Source organism: Ruditapes philippinarum, unplaced genomic scaffold (genome assembly GCF_026571515.1).
Source record: "Ruditapes philippinarum isolate M1 unplaced genomic scaffold, ASM2657151v2 ctg531_1_1_1_1, whole genome shotgun sequence".
Lineage (NCBI taxonomy): Eukaryota > Metazoa > Mollusca > Bivalvia > Venerida > Veneridae > Ruditapes > Ruditapes philippinarum.
In genome coordinates this window covers 748,362-771,693 of record NW_026852123.1, presented here as the reverse complement: position 1 = coordinate 771,693, position 23,332 = coordinate 748,362, and the positions used below count along the sequence as shown (strand labels likewise).

Sequence of the window (23,332 nt, the reverse complement as noted above, 5' to 3'; positions counted from 1 at the left end):
GTTAACACATATAAAGAAACACATTGGTGTTTACTATTACAAGAAATGATGTGCATAGAAACTTGTTAAGATTATTATAAAAGCATGTGCTGCTTTCTTAACATATACACTATATCAAAGAATTCTAAAGAAGACAATACATTACATCAGTAAGCTTCATAGTATCGAAAAACTTTAATATTAACAATTAATATCTGATTTCATACATATATTAATAACTTAATAGTTGTAAATACATAATAAATAATAAAGTGTCAATTGGATTATGCCCAAACTTCTAGATTTTTACTTATTTTTGCATAATTTATAAAGGGTCAAATATTTCATTAATAATAATAGTATTATAACAATAAAGTTTCACAAACCTAAGACTGGGAAAATTGTATTTATTGATTAGAAGTATCATGGTGTCAATGATCTAATGACCCATGTCTCTACCTTGTTTACTAATTGAACAAACTTTTAACACAGTGTCACTGTAACCTTGACCTCTGACCTAATAACCTCAAAATCAATAAAAGTTATTAACTGGCCATTGTGTAATATTCCTATTGAGATTAAACAAGCTTGCGCCCATTACTTCTTAAATTATTTATCTGACAATGATTTTACACAGTGTCGCTGTAACCTTGACCTTTGACCTAATAACCTCAAGTTCTTATCTGACAAGGATTTTACAGTGTCACTGTAACCTTGACCTTTGACCTAATAACCTAAAGTTCAATAAAAGTCATTAACTAGCCATTAATTGTATAATATTCCTATTGAAATTAAGAAGTTTTCACATATTACCTTTTAAGTTTTTTATCGTACAAGAATTTTATGAAAAATATCACTTTGACCTTGACCTCAAAGCCTATAAGTCTTTGCAAGTTATTGACTGGAAAAGGATAACATGATGTAGGTATGATTATGAATTTACACCCATAATACATCATTTAGATTCTTCTTTTTTAATTTTGCACTAATATTCAGTATTCCTACTTTCCATAATTTTACTCATACAATCTGTTAAATATACAAAATGATCACAATCTTAAATTTATAACTCCATTTTTTCCCCACAAGTATATGTATCTGTTAATCTTAGAAAATATTCATTCTAAAACTCTAAAACAAATTCATCATCAAGGCTTTATTTAAAATAGGGGTGGGGGTGGGTGGGGTAAGGGAGTCACATACATTATATATATATGGTGTATATAAATACATATCATTTTAATTGGACAATATTCAAAAATAGATCACAAAAGCTGGAACCAGAAACAATTAAGCAGGAATTTACAGTCTCTAATACCCTATGTCCCTGCCTCTCTGAGGTAAACCAACGGGCAGCTGCATATAACCTATGTAAACTGTCTAAAAAAATAAACTACTACAAAAAACAAGAGCACCACATGGAGCATTATCGCTCGTCTGTTAAGGGCAACAACTATTAATAACCAAAATATCTATGTCAAAAGGGCCATAACTCCAAAACTATAAATTCCAGAATAATGTCTTTTGTCTTACAACTGTTTCTAGTCATGATAAGCAAGGGTTCCAAGTTTCATGTTGATACCTTTTAAATTGTCTGAATAATGGGTGTCATAAAAGTTTTGGCATGACGACAAAGTGATCATAATATCTTGACATTTTCTTTGGAACAGACAAGCTAAAAATAAGTTTCTTTTGAAAAGGGCCATATTTTTTCCAAAATTTAGACAGCTATGAATTTAATGATTTGTTTTTTATTATTATTATTATTATCATACCTAATTCTTTTTTATTTTTTTAATTTCTTTATTAACATCCTCTTAATTCTGTACACTGATCAAGAAATGAAACCTAAACATTTGGTCATGTCGCATGTTACGCAAGTGTCAATAAGCACTTGAGAGTTGAACTTTTATAAGATTCAAGAATCTATTGAAATTGATATAGAAAGAAATGAGTATCCACAATATGAAATGTAAGTGTGAAATAAAAATGAGAGTAAAAATGTGCTATAACTAAACATGCATTAAGTTTATATAATAAAATAAGTGTTATATGGCCCATTTTAATATCATCCATATGGAAAACCCAAAATGATATTCATTTTTCATAAAAATGGTTGTAATATATATTTATCAAAAAAACAACATTATTAACTGCATATAGAATTTGGTTAAAATTGTGATAACACTGGTTAAGTGGGTGGGGTACGTTATAAACATGCTGGTTAAATGTGTCTTTTTTTTTATTAAAAAAGAGTTTGCCATGCTTATTTTAACACTGCCATGCAAACAAAACAACAAACCTCCGCTCTCTGTTAGTATAGCGCAGCATAAAGAACATAAAATGTGTTAATTGTCTCGTAAACAAATAAATCGGCACACACCAATCGTCGTGTTAGTTCTGTGAGTTTTGAGTATATATGGGGAGATTTTTTCAAAGTGCTCGTATAAACTAAAATAACATTGCTGTAAAGTTTTAAGGTAGGAGTGCTATATGTTCTGAATCATTCAACATGATTTTGATTCTGTACACCTGTTTACTAGAATTTTTAAAAATGAAAAATTTCTAATGGAAAAACTTCAAACTCAAAATAAAAATTTTAATGTTTTTCTTTCCTTTTTTTCACAACCGGACCACCTACTTAAATAGAAAACTCCATTTCCCCTTATTGGGATGAAATGAGCCAAGCAGTCCTAGTATAAGGGGAACAACTGTGCCAAGATTATTATTTTTAAAAATAATCTTGACTTAGTTGCCCCCCTTACACAAAGACTATCCTTTTGTACTCTGCCCATTTAAAACAGGAAAGTTCCTTTAAAAATCTAATGAAACTAAAATTATTCTTCATGTTTTTAAAATCCTTTTTTTGCAGTTTAAATTATCCGATCAACCAAAGCTGAAGCAGCAGATAGCAAATTTTATTCAAAAGTTTTTTTTTAGAAAATCCATACCCTAAGAAAACTGATTTATAAACAGTAAGCTTATAGTATAGAAACTAGAAAGAATATTTGGTAGAGTAAAAAGCTTTAAAATTCAAAAGATGAATATTAAACCAACATTCTCCAAAAAAAAATTAAAGAAATAAAAATAAAATTAAAAGTAAACTTAATTAAAATATAAAGTTTTTAGACAAAATCTTAAATGCAGAAAGAACATTCAATTTAAAAAAATCACAATTTCTTTTCACGGATAGCTTTCTGAAATGACTAAGAAATCGGTTTGTGGTTAGTGTGTATTTTATATGAACCAGTTGAACTTCTACTTACATTGACCTCAGTATATATGATATCAATAAAACTTCCCAGGACAATGATGAAATCAAAAACGTTCCATGGATCACCAAAGTAGTTCTGAAAGATATAAAAACATTCATTCCAGATTTCATTCATATGGATAGGCATGTTATAAATCACATCACAACAACTGTTTAATTTGGTTTTTAAGCCGATTATAACACATTTTAGGTAATATCTAAGCATTCAGTCCAACTGAGGGATTCAACTAGATAATTAACCAATAATTACGGATTTTTCCGCAAATGAACAAATACAAATCCGTCATAGTTTCTGAAACAGCAGTGATTGACAAATGACCATAAGACTCAATGTCCGAGATCAATTATTGCAGAGAAATTTTGCCTCGTTCCGAGGATCGAAATCCCTGGGCTACATATCTGATACTCTCCCTATTGAACTAAACGGGCAGACTCAAATCACAATACAATAATGGTCATATATTACTAGACTCTGAACTAGGGACATTGCAATTTTAGATTTTTATTTATCGCATACCTGTACTGCTTTAGCGACTTGTAAAAAACGGTATTGCACAGTCATGCATTTATTTTGATGCGACGTCATTTGTGTTATACAATCATAGCATAAAGAGGCCAGCAGCAGACATTTTCACAAAAAATCTTACGATTTATCTTAAGTTTTTCACTTACGATAATCGTAAGTTAAATCTTAAGTCATTTTCACAAAGCCACTCGTAAGTTAAAATTTTATCTGAAGATAAAAAATTCACTTACGATAAATCTTACGACAAAAACATCCCTAGCAACGTTCATTTGATAGTGATGTGCATGCTCTATATTTGATTCCGGTTTTAAAATCAAGTAATCAAGAGCTTGAAATATCTATTGAACACAATCAAATTTCAATAAGAACAAAAAAAAATGATTCAAACTGATATAATTTATATCTTGATTGAAGATAATTATATATATCTAAAAGATTCAGAAAGAAGGTCTACTATGTTATTAATAAATAAAAAGGTACCACTAGTACATGCTGGCAATGAAATCGAACTCACCAATTGTACAAATTATAAGTTTTCAATAATACTAGTCTACAGTATAGTTCACATTATTTTAAACTATTCATAACCCTCTCCATCGTGACGTCATCAAGTCATGACGTCACAAATGTATATGTTGAAAAATAATTATACCTCAATTTGTGTTATTTATAGCATACTGTTTGCTTAATATTTAGTTGTCCTCCAACTTTTTGTTTGTTTTTATTCAGTTTAGGTAAGAGATACATGATATTTTACCCTTAAGAGAGAAAAAATACACTTACGAACGGGGAAGACCTATCGTAAAGTTACGACAGATTTTGCACTTAAGATTTTCTTAAGATTTTTTGTGAAAAGGAGATTTATCGTAAGATTTCTCTTACGATAAAAAATTGTCGTAAGATTTTTTGTGAAAATGTCTGCAGAGGTCTATAATACAATTTAATTTAACTCTTTCAAAAGATGATAAAAGCTCGCATTATATAATTTATACAACTCATTCAATAAATTCAGTAATGAAACTACACCCATTTGATATCCTCCATATATTACATTCATCAAAATCCCTTACATCTACAATGGACTGGTCTATATTCAAATGAGGACAAGTTCATTACACAAAACACAAAACATAGCAATGTAAAGGTTACAAGCTTCTAAGTTTAATTACAGTTTAACCGATAAGTCTGGAAGCTGGACAACTTACCTTAAACCTAAAAGCTGTAAGTTTGAGGATGAATTCCACCGTGAACACACCAGTAAAGAACATGTTCATGTAATCTAGAGCCTCTGAATATGTGTCTGACTGGCCGTAATACTGGAATACAAAAAAAATCTCACATCATGTAAGAGTATGTTCCAATCAAAGCTGCGAAATATCCGGATACAAAGAGCACAGTTTTGCTTTTTCGAAGATTTTTTCTTTTTTAGGCACAATACTGGAATGCAAGTAGTTCCCATACATAAAACAATTACCGTACAAATAAAAAATTTTTTAAAATGCTTGCTCACTGAAAGTTTATTGTTATACATATTCAGCTTGTCAGATAAAAAAAAACAGGCACTGCATAAATCTGCAGTTTTTTCTCTCTTACTTTCTGGCAATACCATATCATTTGATATAAACAAGTCATACATAAGTAGGCCATTTCATAAAAGAGAAATGTTCAACAGGCACTCTTTAGTACACTTTCCTAGATTTGTTTAATATTATATTCTATTTTATCAAAAATCACCTAACATCAATAGAAAAAAGAGTATTTACCTTCATAGCAAGAGCTATAGTGTTGACCATAATTAGAGCAAAGATACCATACTCAAACGCCTGTGAGGTCACAAACCACCATATCTTATACTGCCACCTTGCCTTCGGTATATATCTACGTACAGGCCGCGCCTTTAGTGCAAACTCTATACATTTTCTCTGAAAGTGAAAAACCATGCGACAAGTGTTAAAGTAATTTGTTTTTGCATATTTTTCTGTTATCATTTAAATCTTGAAAGCAATATTACAAGAAGAAAACATTTGAATTTCTAGATTTAAGATTTACAAACCTCCAGATCAGGAAACTAAGTTTGAAACTAGATAACACGAATGCCCCTCCCTACATTTCACTATTTTCTCAAACTTTCAATGAACAGCGTGACAGTCGGACTGTTACAGGCAAATATTTATGCTCTCCCACCCCCGAAAAATCTATCTTTCAAAACATTCTTACTACAGTTTTGTTTGTTAATAAAACAAAAATCTTACTTGATTTTTATCTAGTTCACAGTTTTTATATTCCTGTTCTCCTTCATTCTGGAAGGTGACGATGACAAAACCTACGAAGATGTTCACCATAAAGAAAGCTATGACAATAATGAAAATGAAGTAAAAGATTGCGACAGGTTGGCGAGCGTTATAAATAGGGCCTTTACTCTCCTCGTTGGAATCTATGGAAATGTAAAGTAACCTGAAAGTAAAACAAAACATATGCTTTGATCAAGTTACACTTTTATACTCTATGTTAATGTTACTTGTGGTCTACAATTTATGATACAAAAGAAAAGAAAAATAATTCTTGTTTAATTGAAATAAATTTGAGTATTTGTGTTTTTTTTAGCTAATTACTGGAACTCTTTTCTAAGATGGAACATAATTAAAATAAGATATAAGCTATAATTCTACCAAACTTAAAACATGATAAAAAGAGAATAAAGCAGGATAAATTGAACAATATGGCTGTTGTCGGGATGGAGAAGGTTTATCCGGTTTGCTGGGCTTGCCAAAATACACTTTCCCGCTCACCGGATAAACCTTCTCCATCCTAACATCAACCATATATTCTTCTTATGAAAATAGAGTACAAAACCAAACCTATAAAAAAACACAAGTCCAATTATGACTGAAATTCTCTTCTAAAAAATTGACACCCTAGTCATATAACACAGAGAAAAAAAACCATAATTTTATATACAATATCCTTACAATGGCCATCCTTCAAAAGTTGAGACAGTGAATAGAGTCATCATGGCTTGAGACACATCATCAAAATTAAGTGGATTATTCTCCCATTTTCTCTCCTCCATTACTGGTGAAGAGATATCTCCGTCCGGGTAGTCCACGTAATTTCCTCTGAAATAAGCAAGTTCGATGAGTTAATATCCCACCTCTAATTATTCAAAACACATATTAAACTTTTTTAAAAACTCATTTTATTTACAAAATATATGTAATTTCGGATGTACCACATTTAGTTGTTATCTAACTTTGTTCTTAACATGAAAATATCAAATGATGTTGGAGAAAAGCTCATTTTGATAATAAAATGGGGGAACATTGTGTCAACAAGATCCGTAGACTAATACACCTATAGATTTTTACAGATCAACCCAAACATAACCTTTAACACTGTATGGCAACTATGGAAATTCTTTATACACTACACTTCATTTATTTGTAACAATTGCTGCGTTAAACACTCAAACTTCAATCAGACCTACTATAACCAACAAACCTACAAAATGACGAATCTTCCTCTATTCCACATCAAACAACATTTGAGCCGGGTCACATAGTGGGTTTGCGACCACCATGGATCCAGACAGCCTGCGCATCCACGCAGTCTGATCAGGATCCATGCTGTGCGCAGGGTGGTCTGGATCAATGCTGGTCACAAACACATTACGTTGGTTTTGTCGTGACGCAGCTCATATATCAACTACATGTATTATGAAATTTTCAAAGACTTTATTAAAGTGAGCACAAGGGCTTATTCTTACTTGCATTCGTCGATCGTGCGTTTTGACGTATCTGAACATGACCAGAATGTTCCTTTGAACAGCTGCACACCGATTACCGCGAACATGAACTGTAGTAGGAACATGACCAACATGATGTTGTAAATGGTACGTATAGCTACAATCACACATTGTACCACATGCTGCAAATATACACATATATATAAATTATGAGTAAGAGAACATTTGGCAAATACTGTACATGTTATACTCCTAGTATAATACAAGGATAAGATTGCTTAACCCTTACGTTGCTGGAAACATAACTGATTAGTCTGCCACTATTTTAGAGCCATGTCTGCCTGCACAATCATACAGTCTGACAAGACACTAAACTGTTTGACTAAATAACTTCCAATTTTCATCTTGATATCCCAAAAATTGAAAATGACCAAAAATTAAAGTTAAAATGAAAATTGAATTCCATAAAAATCTCAAAGGTTTTCACTCTGACTTAGGTAGTAATAAGGGGTAGTGGTTGCACAGTGACATCATTTTGATAAATCAAATTCTAAAATATTGCTGCCTAATTAGTTAGTTTCTACTAATTCATTTTTTTACTAGTTAGATAGTTAGATAGTGTTAGAAGCTATAACCTTAAAATCCATTCCTAGAACCAACTAGTACGAAATAATGAGTGTAAAGTTACTTGCTCATGGAAACAACTGCTTGCACCCCGACATGTATTGAACCCACACAGTCAAAGCTGGATCTCTAAATCTCTCAAACTTACTAATAACTTTTAAATATTCCCCTTTCTCATGCTTGGCCTCTTAAATTACTGTAAAGGATTTCCACTGTTTGAATGTGGTATTTTGAAATTTAAAATTCCATTAACATCTTATTGACTGTTCCAAATTTCAACTTTCAAAACAGAGCAAGTCCATTCTATAAATTCAGCAGATTCTTTCTGAAAGGTTGACAAAAATAAACAATAAGAACAAAACTTACCTTGAGACCTTTAGCTCTGTTAATGGCTCGAAGAGGTCGGAGCACACGCAACACCCTAAGAATCTTCACTACCGAGATAGCTTCGTTACTGAAATCACGCATGTTGATCATATAATTCAAACATCTTATTTACTAATTCTATTCCTAAACAAATTTATAAGATAAACATAACATATAACATAGAAATGAAAAAAGTATTCAAGGCATTTTGCAAATAGGAATAAAAAGAATTTGTTAGTGTTAATAAAAGCATTACCAAACATATTACACATACATCATTCCTCTTGAATAAATGGTGGATTTATTTGCACACTGATTTCAAAGCAGAATGTTTATTTCATCCAAGTGGTTCATATCTATAAGAGTTATAGCCCTTTTATTTTCTAAAATTCTACAAAGAAGTTCTCAGAGAATATGTGAGAGGCATAGCAAAAAGGGTTTTTAAGGATTTCAGAGTCTCAAATTTTTCTTTTTTTATCCTACAAGATTAATCTCCTAAACGATTCAGTTAGGATTTTAATGCAATCTTCTACAAGACTCAGATTTAAAATATCAATCCAATCACCTACAACATTCAGATGGAATATATCCATTCCATCCTTCTACAAGATTCAGATTTTCATTCCTACAAGATTCATACTTAAGGATTTCAATGCAATTTTTTTCACAATTCAGATTTGGGATTTCAATGCACATCCAATCTTCTTCAAGATTTAGATTTAGGATTTTATTGCAAATTTAATCTTCTTGAAGATTCATATTTGGGATTTCAATCAAAATCATAACATATGAATGGATTAGTGTACAGAATGTGGCTACAATTTATCAAACCAGTGCAGCTTAGTGTTCCAGGGGTACAATACAAAAGGGTGAGGGTTACGCTCCAAGGTCAATAAAATGACCAATGAAGAAAATGCCAATATCTATTTGAAAGGGGAACATATGAACAAGGTAGGGAGTGTGTTCAGTATATAATATGCATTTGAATCTTATCTTTCTATACAGCACTGACCTGTCAAACATGTCACAAAATTTATTACATCTTGTGAAGATTACATATATATATAAATTTGTGAACGAAATATTACAATTTTTTTAATACAAGTGACACAAGAATGATGAATAACATAGATGTATTGTGATGTTGATGATTTCAGAGTGAAATATTTATTTACTACATTTCGGTGGTTCGTAAAATATTTGGTGATTACGACGTGTCCCAATATAGTGATTATTATTGTTTTGGGGTTGTTGTTGTTTTGCACATGCTAACTCAACCTGTCGCATTCAGGTAACACGATCTGGAGCACTCCGCAAGACACGGTGCCAGGACCAGTTTCATTAGCATGTTGAGAAGACCGCAAGCTTTCCTGGTGCACATATGCTAACCAGGAGATAACGCTCCTGTAAGAATGATGGGCAAAGAAAAAACATCAAATATAAACAAATTTATATACAATCATAAACAATTCAAAGTAATAGAGAATAAAATGTGTCATAAGAAAATATATGAATTATCAGAAAAAAAGTGAAATGGAAAAGTGAATGAGTGTAGAGACAAAAGAAAAAAAAATGTTCATAGATAAATTTTGTGAATGAAGAAGTTAAAGGATAGTAATTGTGCAATATAGATAGAATTTACAGTTGTGCTTATAAACGTATGGCTTGTTTTTGTGAAGCAATAATCAATAATAATTTAAGTTCTTAAAAATCTTTGGTAAACAATTATGATAACAAACAATTGTTCCACAAACATTTCCTTAATCAAGTCATTTATGTCTATGAAAAGTATTTCCTCAATCAAAGACCACAAACATTTTCAGGACTACAAACATTTCCTTAGTCTAAGACCACAAACATTTCCTAAATCAAGTGATTTATGTTTAAGACCACAAACATTTCCTTAATCAAGTGATTTAGGCCACACACATTTTTTTAATCAAATGATTTATGTCTAGGACCACAAACATTTCCTTAATCAAGTGATGTATGTCTAGGACCACAAACATTTCCTAAATCAAGTGATTCATGTCTAGGACCACAAATATTCAATTTTATTATATCTACAATGAACATTCCTTTCATCTTGTGTCAACTTATATCTACCCGGTAGAAATGTAGTTCAAAAAACATATGTTGAATCAAGTATTTTGTTTATGTCTAGGACTCCTTTTACATTTTGCAATATTTCCAAGGTCCAACAAAAACCGTTTGTATCTGAAGTTGGCAATTCAATACTTGAGTATCATTTGTTTTGTAAGTATTGTCTTTCATGCTACATAATTACACTGTTAACAGGATATTGCATCTGCTGCACTGTGTAAGACAAAAATTCTTGTTTAAATTTCCATGGTAATGAGAATCTCTGTTTATATAAAACTTAGCCAATATTCACTGCATTGTTTCTGGGTTCACTAGCTTGTATAGACTAAATATCCCATAATTCTGCAGGCATGATCTATCTTACTTATGTCAGTTTATTATATATTTATATACTTGTATGAAATACATGTATAGAGAAATATTGATGAAAAAAAATGCATATCTTCTTTTTCCATATTTTCACTGTAAAAATATATATTTATATTTCACTCATGATTACCACCACTTGTGAAATATTTATTTTCATACCACTTGATGAAAATAACTCGTATATTAATAGAAAAAACTTGAATATCCTCTATATATCACTATAAAATTTCTGCAAAGTGAGAACCACTGACAGCCGTCTAATGCATCAAAAATGACAATAAAGTAGACTTGGATTCAATCGAGCCTGTTCATTGATGAAAGTCGTCAACATCCTCTAGTGTCAGCGGAATTCAAAATTATATAATACATAAAATTATATGGTATAAATAAGAGTTAAGAATCATACACAGATATGTGTTCATAAAGCGAAGTCCATAATAATGATTTTTTTTTCCTGAAATATCTATATATGTATTATACAATGTACAATCATGTATCTAAGAAAAGAAAAGACAAAAATAATATTCATACAGTATCAATGACACACCTATTCAATTATGTATAAACAAAAAAAATAATAATAGTTACATAAATAATATTCTTCAATTTTATAAAATAATACACTTTTCATGGAAAATGGCGTTGGGGGGTGGGGGGAATGTTATATCATTGTTTCTAACTATTATTTCAGGCAACAAGTGAGCACCTTGTGTAGGTCTGCCATGGACCTGTGTAGGACTGACATGGACCAATGAGTTTAAATGTCATGAACCTTTCACAAATCCTGCAGTACCTGTTTTCATGTTTCTTCTAAAGCAACGGTTCACCATAACAGATGCTGTTGTCATAGCAACAGCGTTGGAGAGGGTTTTTCCTTTTAACAAACTTTATAAGATTGCAGTCAAATTTATACAAAAAAATAATTTTCATTAAAAAAAAAATTGTGATCATTGTTTAACAGGATTTTTCCTATTTATTACCCCTAGATTTCTTTTACTTTAAGACAGGAATAGGAAGGTGATGAGAAACCTGGGGCCATTAATTTCATTTCAATTTGCCTTTCTACTGTATTAACTATGTTGTTCTCTGTACTTCTTCAAAACTAAGACAACAGTTAGAGGAAAATCATAGGCCTAAATACAACAATATCATTTTAACAAACTAATTACATAATCATTTTCTTTCTACATCTATATTGGTTAAAATATTTCATATATAAGATGATGATTAAAATATCATCTTGTTTAATTTTTAATTTTTTTTATCTATATTATAAATTTTTCAACCCTTTGTAACAGTAATTATTTCATCAGTAATTTTCAAAACTTAACTTATATCAAATTATCTACACATGCAAAAATCATGAGAAAAAAAAACAATTTTTTTTTTATCTAGAACATATCTATATACTGAAGTTGTCAATTTCAACTGTTTTAGTTATATAACTGTTGTTAGTCATGTGACAACAATTCTGTTATAACTCCGCCTTCGGTTATTACATTTCTATTTTTAGACCTAAAAACGTGAGCACAAAATTTCAACAAACAACAATAAGGGACTGAGCTAATTTCACGACAACAGAAAATCTGACATAAACTTTGACATAAACCGTCCTAATGTATCAATAAGTGACCTAGAAATGATAAGGGGGAGGGACGGGGGGTTAGTACTAAAGCATTCCGTGCTTCTCAAGTACCCTTCTCATCCTCTCCTATCTCACCCGTAACGAAGCAAGGTTATCGCAAAAAATAAATTGAAGCAAAAAGACATTTATACTGTCAACACAATTTCCTTGTTATACAACACTACAATTTGTTAATTAGGGTAGCGAAATACGGTAACGGATCATGCCTTTTGAAAAGAAAAAAAAAAGATGGAACAAACTAAAATACCCTGTAAAATCACATTTTAAAACAGAAAAAAACATAACACGTCACATACCGGTAAACCTTTTCCACATACTGATTTTTCTGATAGCTTTTTGTAAAATGTAATGGCAAAGAAAACACTTTATATCAATCTACAGTGTCAGCAAATAGAAACTTTTGTTACTTTTTAACAGGCAGAAGAAAAAAATAATACACATGTATGTTTAAATGTAAAAATATTCACGTTAAGGACCCGATAAAAGAAAAAAATCCTTTGCCTTGGAAAAAATAATTTAACATTTTTACAGACTTGTTCGTTGTAAGCCTAGTTTAACTATGCCTCAAAGAAAAACATGGGTTTAACAAGCAAAAAGGAAGGGCACTTGCCTATGTTAAGAGAAAAGTTTTTATTATCAATTAGTGTACATTCTAATCTAAATTTTTAGAACATTTCACAAGCATGGTGAAGAATGGATCCAGGGTTTAAGGTCATAATTAACAGGGTCAGCAATAGGGTTGGCTGAAGCTAAAAAATAAACATGTGAAAAAAGCTTAATAATACATTATCTCATAATATTACTTAAATAACGAACTCTGGACCAATCCAAATGTAACTTTTATTCTTCACAGAATTTTCTTGCTTTAAATCCACCTCATTTGATACCACTGGAACCACTCCCACCTTATCAGCCATCTAATTAATGCCGTACTACAAGTAAGTACTTCTGTTGTTTTTTTTTTTAAAAAACAAACAAACCAACAACATGTATCGAAACAAGTCAGTTTTTTTTTTTTTAAAGTATTAATCAATCAATCAATCAAATCAATCATCATATTCATCATCACCAGCACAATGAACGGAGTCATGACAACCAATTTGTTGTTGTTGTTGCTGCGACTCTAGTCTACAATCATCAGCCCGTGACAGAACATGTACATAGCATTTCAAAAGACAACACCCTAGATTTGCCTAGAGTCCTGTCTTCCTGGTACCTCATACGTATGTCTTCATACATAACATAAAAGTCAAATGCCAAAAAGATAAAAAAAAGAATTTTTGTATCTTTGGGTACATTTATATTACTTGCGCTTTTTCCCCAAAATGTTTAAAATTATATAATTATTTTTGTCTGTAATTCAATACGGATATTGTATTAATAAAATTTCCATGGACGAAATGCTTTCCTTTGTTTTAATTAATGATGCATAAAAATTCCATGACGGCCGAGACAGCTGTTTTGTAAAAAGGAAGAAAAAAAAAAATGTCAGAAAAAAAATTTAGTAGAAAACACAGCACAGCAAAACTTTGTGAGTAATGCAAGCTTTAAGAAAATTTTCTCCAAGAATGATTCGGTCAGACAAATTTTAGTAAAGCAACTTGAATTCCAAATTAATTCAACTTCATTGCTTTATATGAACTTAACCCAGAGATAAAAACAGGTATTTGATGTACCCAACAATACTTCAGTGTGGTAAGAAGAAAAAAGAGAGAGGAGAAAAAAGAACGATATTAAAAATTTGAAATTTGCAAGTTTGATCAATTACAGCATAGAGAGATGTATGAAAAACTGTGCAATAAATAGCAATAAAAAATACAGATAAAAAATATTATCAAAATATATCATATATATAAAATATATAAGAAAAAAGTACACTTCGTTACACACTTTAAATTCACGAAAATTAGTTTCTCTTAAAAGTGAATAAAAAAAACAACCTGTATGTTTTATTATTAAGAAAGGTACCAGAATGACATTACGGACATATGTACTTACAAATTAGCACCTCCCAATCTGTAAATAGCGGAACAAAATGCCTGTATTATCACCAATAACTGTTTCAACAAAAAATATAATAGCAAAAATTTGCAGCGCGCAGTATTGCGTTTTCTAATTACATGCTGAACACTACATATCGGACTTGGACGAGTTTCCACAGTCACTCCACAAAGCCACTCTAATAGTACACAGGCACAGAAAAACGAGAAAATGAAATTTGACACAAAAATACAAAATTAAAATAGGGACTTTCTTTTAACTCCAATAAATATAATACATTGTATCATCAAAACTCAAAAACTCATGTAGTTTACAAAATCAAACAAAAAGCTACCTACATATCCCCAAATTTCACACCCGTAAGATATATCTGATAAAATCTTTTTGATGCAAAATATTGAGTACAATCATCATTTTTCCTCCACTTTTATCCTAAATTTGAGTTCTACAATCTCAGTCTTGCAAAATAATATAATATATTAAAACTGTACATGGGAAAGCTCGAACAGGATTTTCAACTGATACAAAATCGCAAAGCAAGCCCAGCCAGAACACAATATTATTACACTTCATAACACTTGACATTTCACACGTCATTGTCAAACACTCACAGACACTCATTCTGTACATTCTTATCATTCAATACATAATAATACTCTTCTTTTTTTTCTTTAAAGTACAGTCAAACTTGTTAGCAAAGACACTTCTCAATCTTATAAAATAGAGGCCTACGAAACAAGTTGGTTTTAGAAGTGTCTTCATTACAGGGTTGACTGTATTACATCACATCATGAAACCAAGTAACATATAAAATAAAGTAATGACATTCAATAATTGTGTGTATATATAGATCAAAAGGAAGTACTAAATTTAAATCTTTTTTTAAAAATCCAAAAATTTTAAAACAACAAAATCCCCTTTGTCATCACACAGATTATATAAAGAAAGTTAATAATTTAAATCTGTATTTTTCCATCCAGACAAAAAACATACTTAAATGGAAAAAAAAATTGGTCAAATTTTCAGACAACATGAGTTGAAAAAAAACCTTTATCTTGTATACACACAAAATTCAGTATGTTTTAAGTCTCGCATTTAAAATACAAATATATTTTTTCCAGCGGTCTGAAAGTATCTTAGCAAGCATAGGACAATAATTTTTTTAAACTTACCACATTACTTCAATACTATCAAAATCCATCCTAGGAAAACTATTTTGTTTATAGGCTAATCATTACATTTTTTAAAGGTAGTTCTCTGAACTTTAATTATTCTGGAACAAACAGAGTCAGCAAATGATCTGAAATTTTGCACACAAGTTATTGGTCTAGACCTCGATCAGATTGAATATTAATCTTGAAAAATCTATCCAGTCCTGTTATGTCAAAAATGGTCAGTGGAGTCCCTTTAAAGTAAATTTATATCTCAAGATTACAAATGTAAGATTGCTTTTTATCATTGAATTTATAAAGCCAAAACAGATGAAACTAGAGATATGTCCATAGGGCAAGGATGCCCCCACATTCTGTGGTTTACTGATGGACAGTGTAATAGCACGACAAATGGACATTCAAACGTTGTCTAATTGGGGGCATAAAAACCAGTATAAATTGGATATATGTAATACAAAGAAAAACACATAATGGTTATATTTTACTGAAAACACGCTATATTATGTGAAAAAAGCACGAAAAATGACTGCATCCTCCAACTGTGGATCTGTTGTAACTTTGTAACTATGGTCACCTGTTGATCTTTTCATTCATCAAAAGAAATTAGCTCAGTCCCTTAAAATGGTCATTCATAAAGGACAAAAAATGCTGAACTCTGATATATACTTGATATATAAACAGTTATGTAGCAAATTAAAAAGAAACAAAAAACATATTGACACAATTTATAACAAAAAAGAGTGGATAATTTAAATCGCTTGCAAAGTCCTCCATTAATAAAAGACCTTTAAAATAAAAGTTAAATTTGTGACAAAATAAATCTTACACACTTTTATTGTTAGATAAAAGACTCACAATTTGAACTAGAAAATCATACTTTTTACCATTTTGTTTTTTACTGTAGTAAAAAGCTATTAAGTAAACATATATTTCAAGTAGGGAAATGGTAAGAACTCAGCAAGTACATGTATGAATTAAGAGAACTGTACCATGTACCCCACTATTCATATAATTATGAGTGTCCAATTTATAAAGTACATTTGCAGTTTCCCTCACTTGCTCTTTCCCCCCTCATTCTGCTTAAATGCATTTTTGATTCTGATGCAAGGCTTAAATGTATTTTTGATTCAGAGGCACTGCTTAAATGTATTTGGGATTCAGATGCACGGCTAAAATATATTTTTGATTCAGATGCACAGCTTAAATGTATTTTGGATTCAGATGCACAGTTTAAAGGTATTTTGGATTCAGGTGCACATCTTAAATGTATTTTGGATTCAGATACACTGCTTAAATGTAATTTGGATTCAGATGCACAGTTTAAATGTATTTTGGATTCAGATGCACAGCTTAAATATATTTTTGATACAAATGCACAGCTTAAATGTATTTTGGATTCAGATGTACAGCTTAAATGTATTTTGGATTCAGATGCACAGCTTAAAATAATTAATGTATTTTGGATTCAGATGTACAGCTTAAATTTATTTTGGATTCAGATGTACAGCTTATATGTATTTTGAATTCAGATACACAGCTTAGATGTATTTTGGATTGAGATGCACAGCTTAAATGTATTCTGGATTCAAATGCACAGCTTAAATGTATTTTGGATTCAGATGCACAGCTTAAATATATTTTTGATACAAATGCACAGCTTAAATGTATTTTGGATTCAGATGTACAGCTTAAATGTATTTTGGATTCAGATGCACAGCCTAAATGTATTTTGGATATAGATGGGCTCATTACAAAATTTAAATGTAATGTAATTTCCTGGAAATGCATTTACATCATTCGTGCTTTTCTGTGGATAAGAAATAGCAAACACCATTGTTGTTTTAAAGAAAAGTACTATTTACACCATATTGTTATTATGTGACTTACAAATTAATCTCAACAATATACTGGTTTTAAAACAGCACCCTGTAAATACTAAAGAGAAGAAGGCCTTGGTTAAATTAGTTTTCTTTTTCTATATAACAGTTTGTTTTTTTTGTTAAGTTACTTAAATGGCCTCATACAATGTGTCTAATTTGAATAGTTTTGGCAAAAAAGCCTCCACTCTTTTGCTAATTTTGCACTGGCCTCATAGTATGTGTGTATAAACTGAATAGTTTGACAAAATCTTCTCCGTTCACAGATTTTTTGCACTAAGTGAGCTTCAAGGTTGTTTTGTTGTTCTTTTTTTTTGGGGGGGCAGGGGAAGGGGGAAGGCTGCTTTATATGGGTAGAAAATATTTAACAAATTTACATGCTTCTCAAAGGTGGTATAACTATATCATTGTATTTTTTACATCATGCTGTCACAAATGCACAAACAATCATATATGCCTAGATTGGAGTATACTTTCTTGCAATGAAGTACGGTAATTGTTTCCATGTCTATGAATTCAATGACAACGACCCTGAGGTTGTAACTAACTGACTTGTATTTAATGACTATTCTATTAATTGTAATTACATAAAAAATCATGTTTTAACTTTGCATTAACACTGAACTTCGTTAATAGAACTACTATTTTTTATCAAAATTTAGATTCATTTGAGTCACATGTTTTTTTTTTTCTTGCTTGGATCTTTTAAGTCACACCCACTCTTTCAAGTTTGAGTCATAAAAATTTGGGAAAGAACCAATACTATAATTATTTCCTTTTTAGTTAATACTAATTTATTTTAGTTTGATTGTGTTAGAAGCTAATAGCTTATTGAAACACTCTCGAATTCATTCCTGGAACCAACCAGTACTAAGCAATAAGTGTAAAATTTCTTGCTCAAAGAAACAACAGCTTGCCTAAGACGGGGTTTCAACCCACTCAGCCGGCAACCCTTAGATTACTATTTGAATGTGCTAACCACTTGGCCATGCTACCACTTCCTTATTAATAAATAGCTTCACACAAAACACTGTTCAGAAAAGCTATCACTGGAAAAAAAAAATATTTTGCATGTTGTTTTAAACTAAGAATTATTAAATTGATAAACCCCAAAAAAATACCAAAAACCCTCAAACTAGTCAAAGTGTGTATAAAGAGTTTGCTCCCTTGACACTGATTTATTAAATGTCTCTTTTCTTTTCTAACTGATTCTAATAAAAAAAAAAAAAAAAAAAAAAAAAAAAAAAAAAAAAAATTGACAAACTACTACAGTTTGAGGTGGTGATTTTTTTGTGATCAGAAAGCAGTTATGTACATCTTTTCATTCCAAACAATGTGCCCGTGATTTAACGAAAGCCGTGGTGTAATTACACAAGTGAATGGTGAGGGTTCAAACTTGTTTTTCACTTCTAATGGGCTGCAGTTTTTATTCTACAATGACATTTGATTAACTAACATAGTTCTCGACTAATGACCAAAAGCATTGTTCGTTTACTAAACAACAAACGCGCACAAAATAAAAAATCACAGACATATTTCACTTTTTTTATAAACTTGCTTTTTACCAAATCTAAAGCTATGATGATTTATATATCTAATACATATATACCAACTCCAGTCGTTAGCGACAATTACGTCAAATATGCGGAAAGAATGCACGTTAAATATCACAAAAATGATATATTGATGGCATTATGAACGCAATGTGATGTAACATAGACGCAGTTTTGCAGACATTCACAAATCAATTGGAATTTTAATTGCCGATTTTTTAAAAAAAATAAATATCAATACAACTACAGCTTAAAGTGTTACATCTAAAAGCATTCCAAAAAGTTTATCGAAATTATTACATGTATTTAAAAATTGCTAATTAACTACATTAATGCCTCTATCTATATTTTTCATTTAAAAATATCATTTAAACATCTCTACCTATATGTACTTAATCGACAAATATATGATCTAAAAGAACATGTAATTAATTAAAAATGCTAAGAATTATTTCAAGATAGATGGGTTATTCTCAATTTAACTGAAATTTTTTTTCTGAAACATAGAAAAATAACAAGCTGAGTATATCAATTATAGACACAAATTTCAAAATATTGACATTTTACTCTCTGAGCATGTGCCGTGTAAATTATTTGTTAATACTATCAGTACAAGTCCAGAGCCAGTCAATTACGAGGCTTTTCCGGCAGTTTGACTGGACTCTATATAATTGGTTGCCTAACTTCTGCATTTCGATATTGTAATCCCTTAACCTTTAACCTGCTGGGACTGAAAGTGTTTAACCTATGGCACCAGTATAGAGCCACGCCAGCCTGCACATCCATGCAGTCTGACCTGGCTCTATAATAAGGGAAGCTCAATTTATAGTACTTTGATATTGAAATCCCTAAAACTTTGAATGGACTGTTCCAAATTATATAGCTGGGCAAGTCCATTAAAGAAATTCTGCAGGTTAAGGGGTTAAATTATCAATTGACAGTTCTAAATTCAAAGCAAGACGTATCCATTACACTTTAGTTTTAGAAGGATTAAAGTATACATGTAAATTTCCAGAGTAAACAGATAATTCATAGAGGTGTTATACTTACTCTAAGACAAAAGAAACGAGAGACACCCCGACGACTATCAGATCAAGTATGTTGAAGAAACTACGACAAAATGATCCTTTATGAAGCACCAATCCATATGTTATAAGCTGTAATGTAACATCATTAAATATATTTCATAAATTTTGAACAACGGATACTTTATGTCTATACAAATAAGAAACGACAACTCTAATTTGCCTTTATATCGAATTTTGCAATTTTGTAACTAAAAGATGCAAATACATTAGAAAAGATCCCATTGTGGATGGGAATCAAACTCATGACCTGCCACATACAAACAAAATTAACAACAATTTAGACCACTAAGGCAACGAATTGATTTCCTGAAGCAATGGTCAGAGGCTGTACTGATAGTTGTGAAGGTAGGTGTGCACTCAACTCAATTTAATATAGAATTATACATGTATTTCTGTTGAAGCCAGTTAAAACCAGACAAATAATTTTACCTTTTTTTTTTTAAACATTATATAATTCAATTTTGACCGAACTGACAGGCAAATGAAAGTATATAAGACAGTTTTGACTTTCCTTAATATAAGGTCATAAATTGTGCTTGCTCTATTACTAATTATTTAACATTTCTTAAGAAGCATGTAACAGCTTAACACTAATATGTGTAAGAAAATAAGCCAGCAAATTGTTACACAAAAGAAGAAAACAAAACAAAACTTACTTTGACAATGATTTCAACTGTGAACACACTGGTGAATATATAATCAAAGTAGTTCAGAATCTGTAACATAAAAATAATAGTCATTTAATATTTTACAACATTTTTCGAAATTTGAAATTCTCTCGTCCTTTTTTTATTTTTTAATACTTTCTCCCACAATGGCACTATTAGATCATATGCCAACATCCCCAACCCATTCCAACTCAAGTTTTTATTAGATCACACAGTGACATAATGTCACCACTTGATGGTTTAAAAAGTGCATTGTGTTTATCCAAAATCAGGGTTTAAAGTCTTATTTTTTGGGTTGGGTTTTACATCACAACATAGTAAAAGCCATATGGCGACTTTCCAGCTTAAATTGCAAAGGATTACCTCAGATGCCACTCCATGCATTATTTTAGGCACAAACAGACACCTGAGTAGAACCACAGATGTTCCAGAACAAAGCTGGATAGCTTCCTTCACATGAAAGAATCCAAAGTCACTAGTTACACTTGAACCTACAGTAGTGAGGGGCACTTGGCCACCCCTAAAATATCAACAACGGCTAAATAATAAGGAAAAACTAGGTCAGACTTACTTTATTCCTATCAGATTTACTGTTTAGAGGATCTTCTGCTGCCAACATACCACTGCTGATGAGAATACATCCGAGCACGACGTTACCAAAGTACGCATGGTTACATACAGAATGACATATCTTACGGAACCTACACGTTGAAAAAATGAAAACATGTGCAATGTATATATTACATGTACAAAATACATTACACCCTGAATGTATGTTTCCCAATATTAAGTCCCACTGGAGCATTTCTTTTACACTTTTTAGCAAAAATTTGGGGAAATATTGAGTGATTTTTGTATGCAGAAATGAGATAGTTCTGCCAATATTAAAACTGCCTTTGTTTGATTTACTTTACTAAATGATATATTAAAATAATACACTCAACACACTTTTTCAAGCACTTATTAAGATAATTCTATCTTTTATAATAACTTGTACGAACTACGGACATGGTTTAACCATTACAAAGTCAAAAGTATAAAAAATTGCATTTACTTGTTAGTTGGAGAAAATATAAAGAGTGAGCTAAAAGGTGGTATAGGTTTCACTTTGTTTGTGATACGAATCTCGGACATGCGTCTCGGTCGAGCAGTGGACACAGTCTGAGAGTCGTCATCGTCCTCAAACTCTTCGCCTTCCTCTTCTTCATCTTCTTCAGACTGGTACTCATCCTCTGTAAACAAAACACGTTAAAATTCATGATAAATCTTTAGAACCAGACTGCTTATATTCGACATGCTAAATGGATAGTTCTTTTTTTCTGACATTCAATCTTCAAATGAGACAATAACATTTCGCTTTCTGAATGCAACAGATTCTAGCAGACAAAGATAAGATTGCAAACCAATCTGTGCTGTCCTGTCATGGTCTGCACTGTTGGCTATTCAGTGTATACATATTTTGAAAATTTCCCTAAAATGATGATTGGTTTAGTCTAGATTGAAATATGGACAAGTCCATTTAAGAAATTTAGAGTGGTAGGGAATAAATTTACGGACAAAATATAACAGTATACACACATTGCAATACTAGATGCACACATTAAACAAACCACCTAACCATATTTAACCCTTAATCTGCTGAATTTTTTAAATAAACTTGTCCAGCTTTCATTTTTGGAACTATCCATTATTAATTTTGGGGCTATCAAGATGGAAATCTTAAATAAGTCAGCTAACTAGAGCTTGACTACAATGAAGTGCAGGCTGACCCGACTTTATATTAATGGCAAAGGCTAATCATTTTTTGGTTCCAGTAGGGGTTAACATTTGTACAAAGTATTTCAAACTTTTAAACATCTGTCAACTGCTTGTAAAGTGCAAGTCCAGAACAGAAAAATATGGACCTTCAGACAGACTGTATAGATAACCCTCAGATATATTGACAAATACACTAAACAATACATATAAACTACCATTGTGGTGATACTTTTTTTTTTTTTGAATCATCACATACTTAGTATAATTCACCATGAATAAAATCATCAGCAATATGGAATATCATCCATAATTACTAACATTGTCTGAGATAACATGATAGTCTAGACAAGTTCATTATCTGATATTCATATTTATATTATTTTCCTATATAAATCCTACACTGATTCGTCATTTCACTGTTAAGATATTCCATGCAACCACAGATTATATAAATTTGATGAGCATTTTCACTTGCGGTTGAAAAAAGTTAATTGGAAGCGTGTGAGTTGATATAAAAATAGTTCTTTACTCAAGGCTTAAAAATGTTATATAAGCTATGAAAATGTTGAATATGCCAAAATTTCATA

At 31.0% G+C, this 23,332-nt stretch overlaps 1 protein-coding gene across 1 annotated transcript in view; it reads right to left on the bottom strand.

Annotated features, from left to right (window-relative positions):
- The window catches only part of LOC132749996 (muscle calcium channel subunit alpha-1-like), a 122,525-nt gene that overhangs the window by 29,442 nt on the left and 69,751 nt on the right, over window positions 1–23,332 (bottom strand). Inside the window, 11 exon segments of the mRNA XM_060739949.1 lie at window positions 3,246–3,329; window positions 4,985–5,095; window positions 5,543–5,701; window positions 6,032–6,233; window positions 6,749–6,895; window positions 7,543–7,703; window positions 8,512–8,599; window positions 20,282–20,388; window positions 20,976–21,035; window positions 21,559–21,688; window positions 22,042–22,219. Coding sequence (XP_060595932.1) covers window positions 3,246–3,329; window positions 4,985–5,095; window positions 5,543–5,701; window positions 6,032–6,233; window positions 6,749–6,895; window positions 7,543–7,703; window positions 8,512–8,599; window positions 20,282–20,388; window positions 20,976–21,035; window positions 21,559–21,688; window positions 22,042–22,219 — 1,427 coding nt within the window.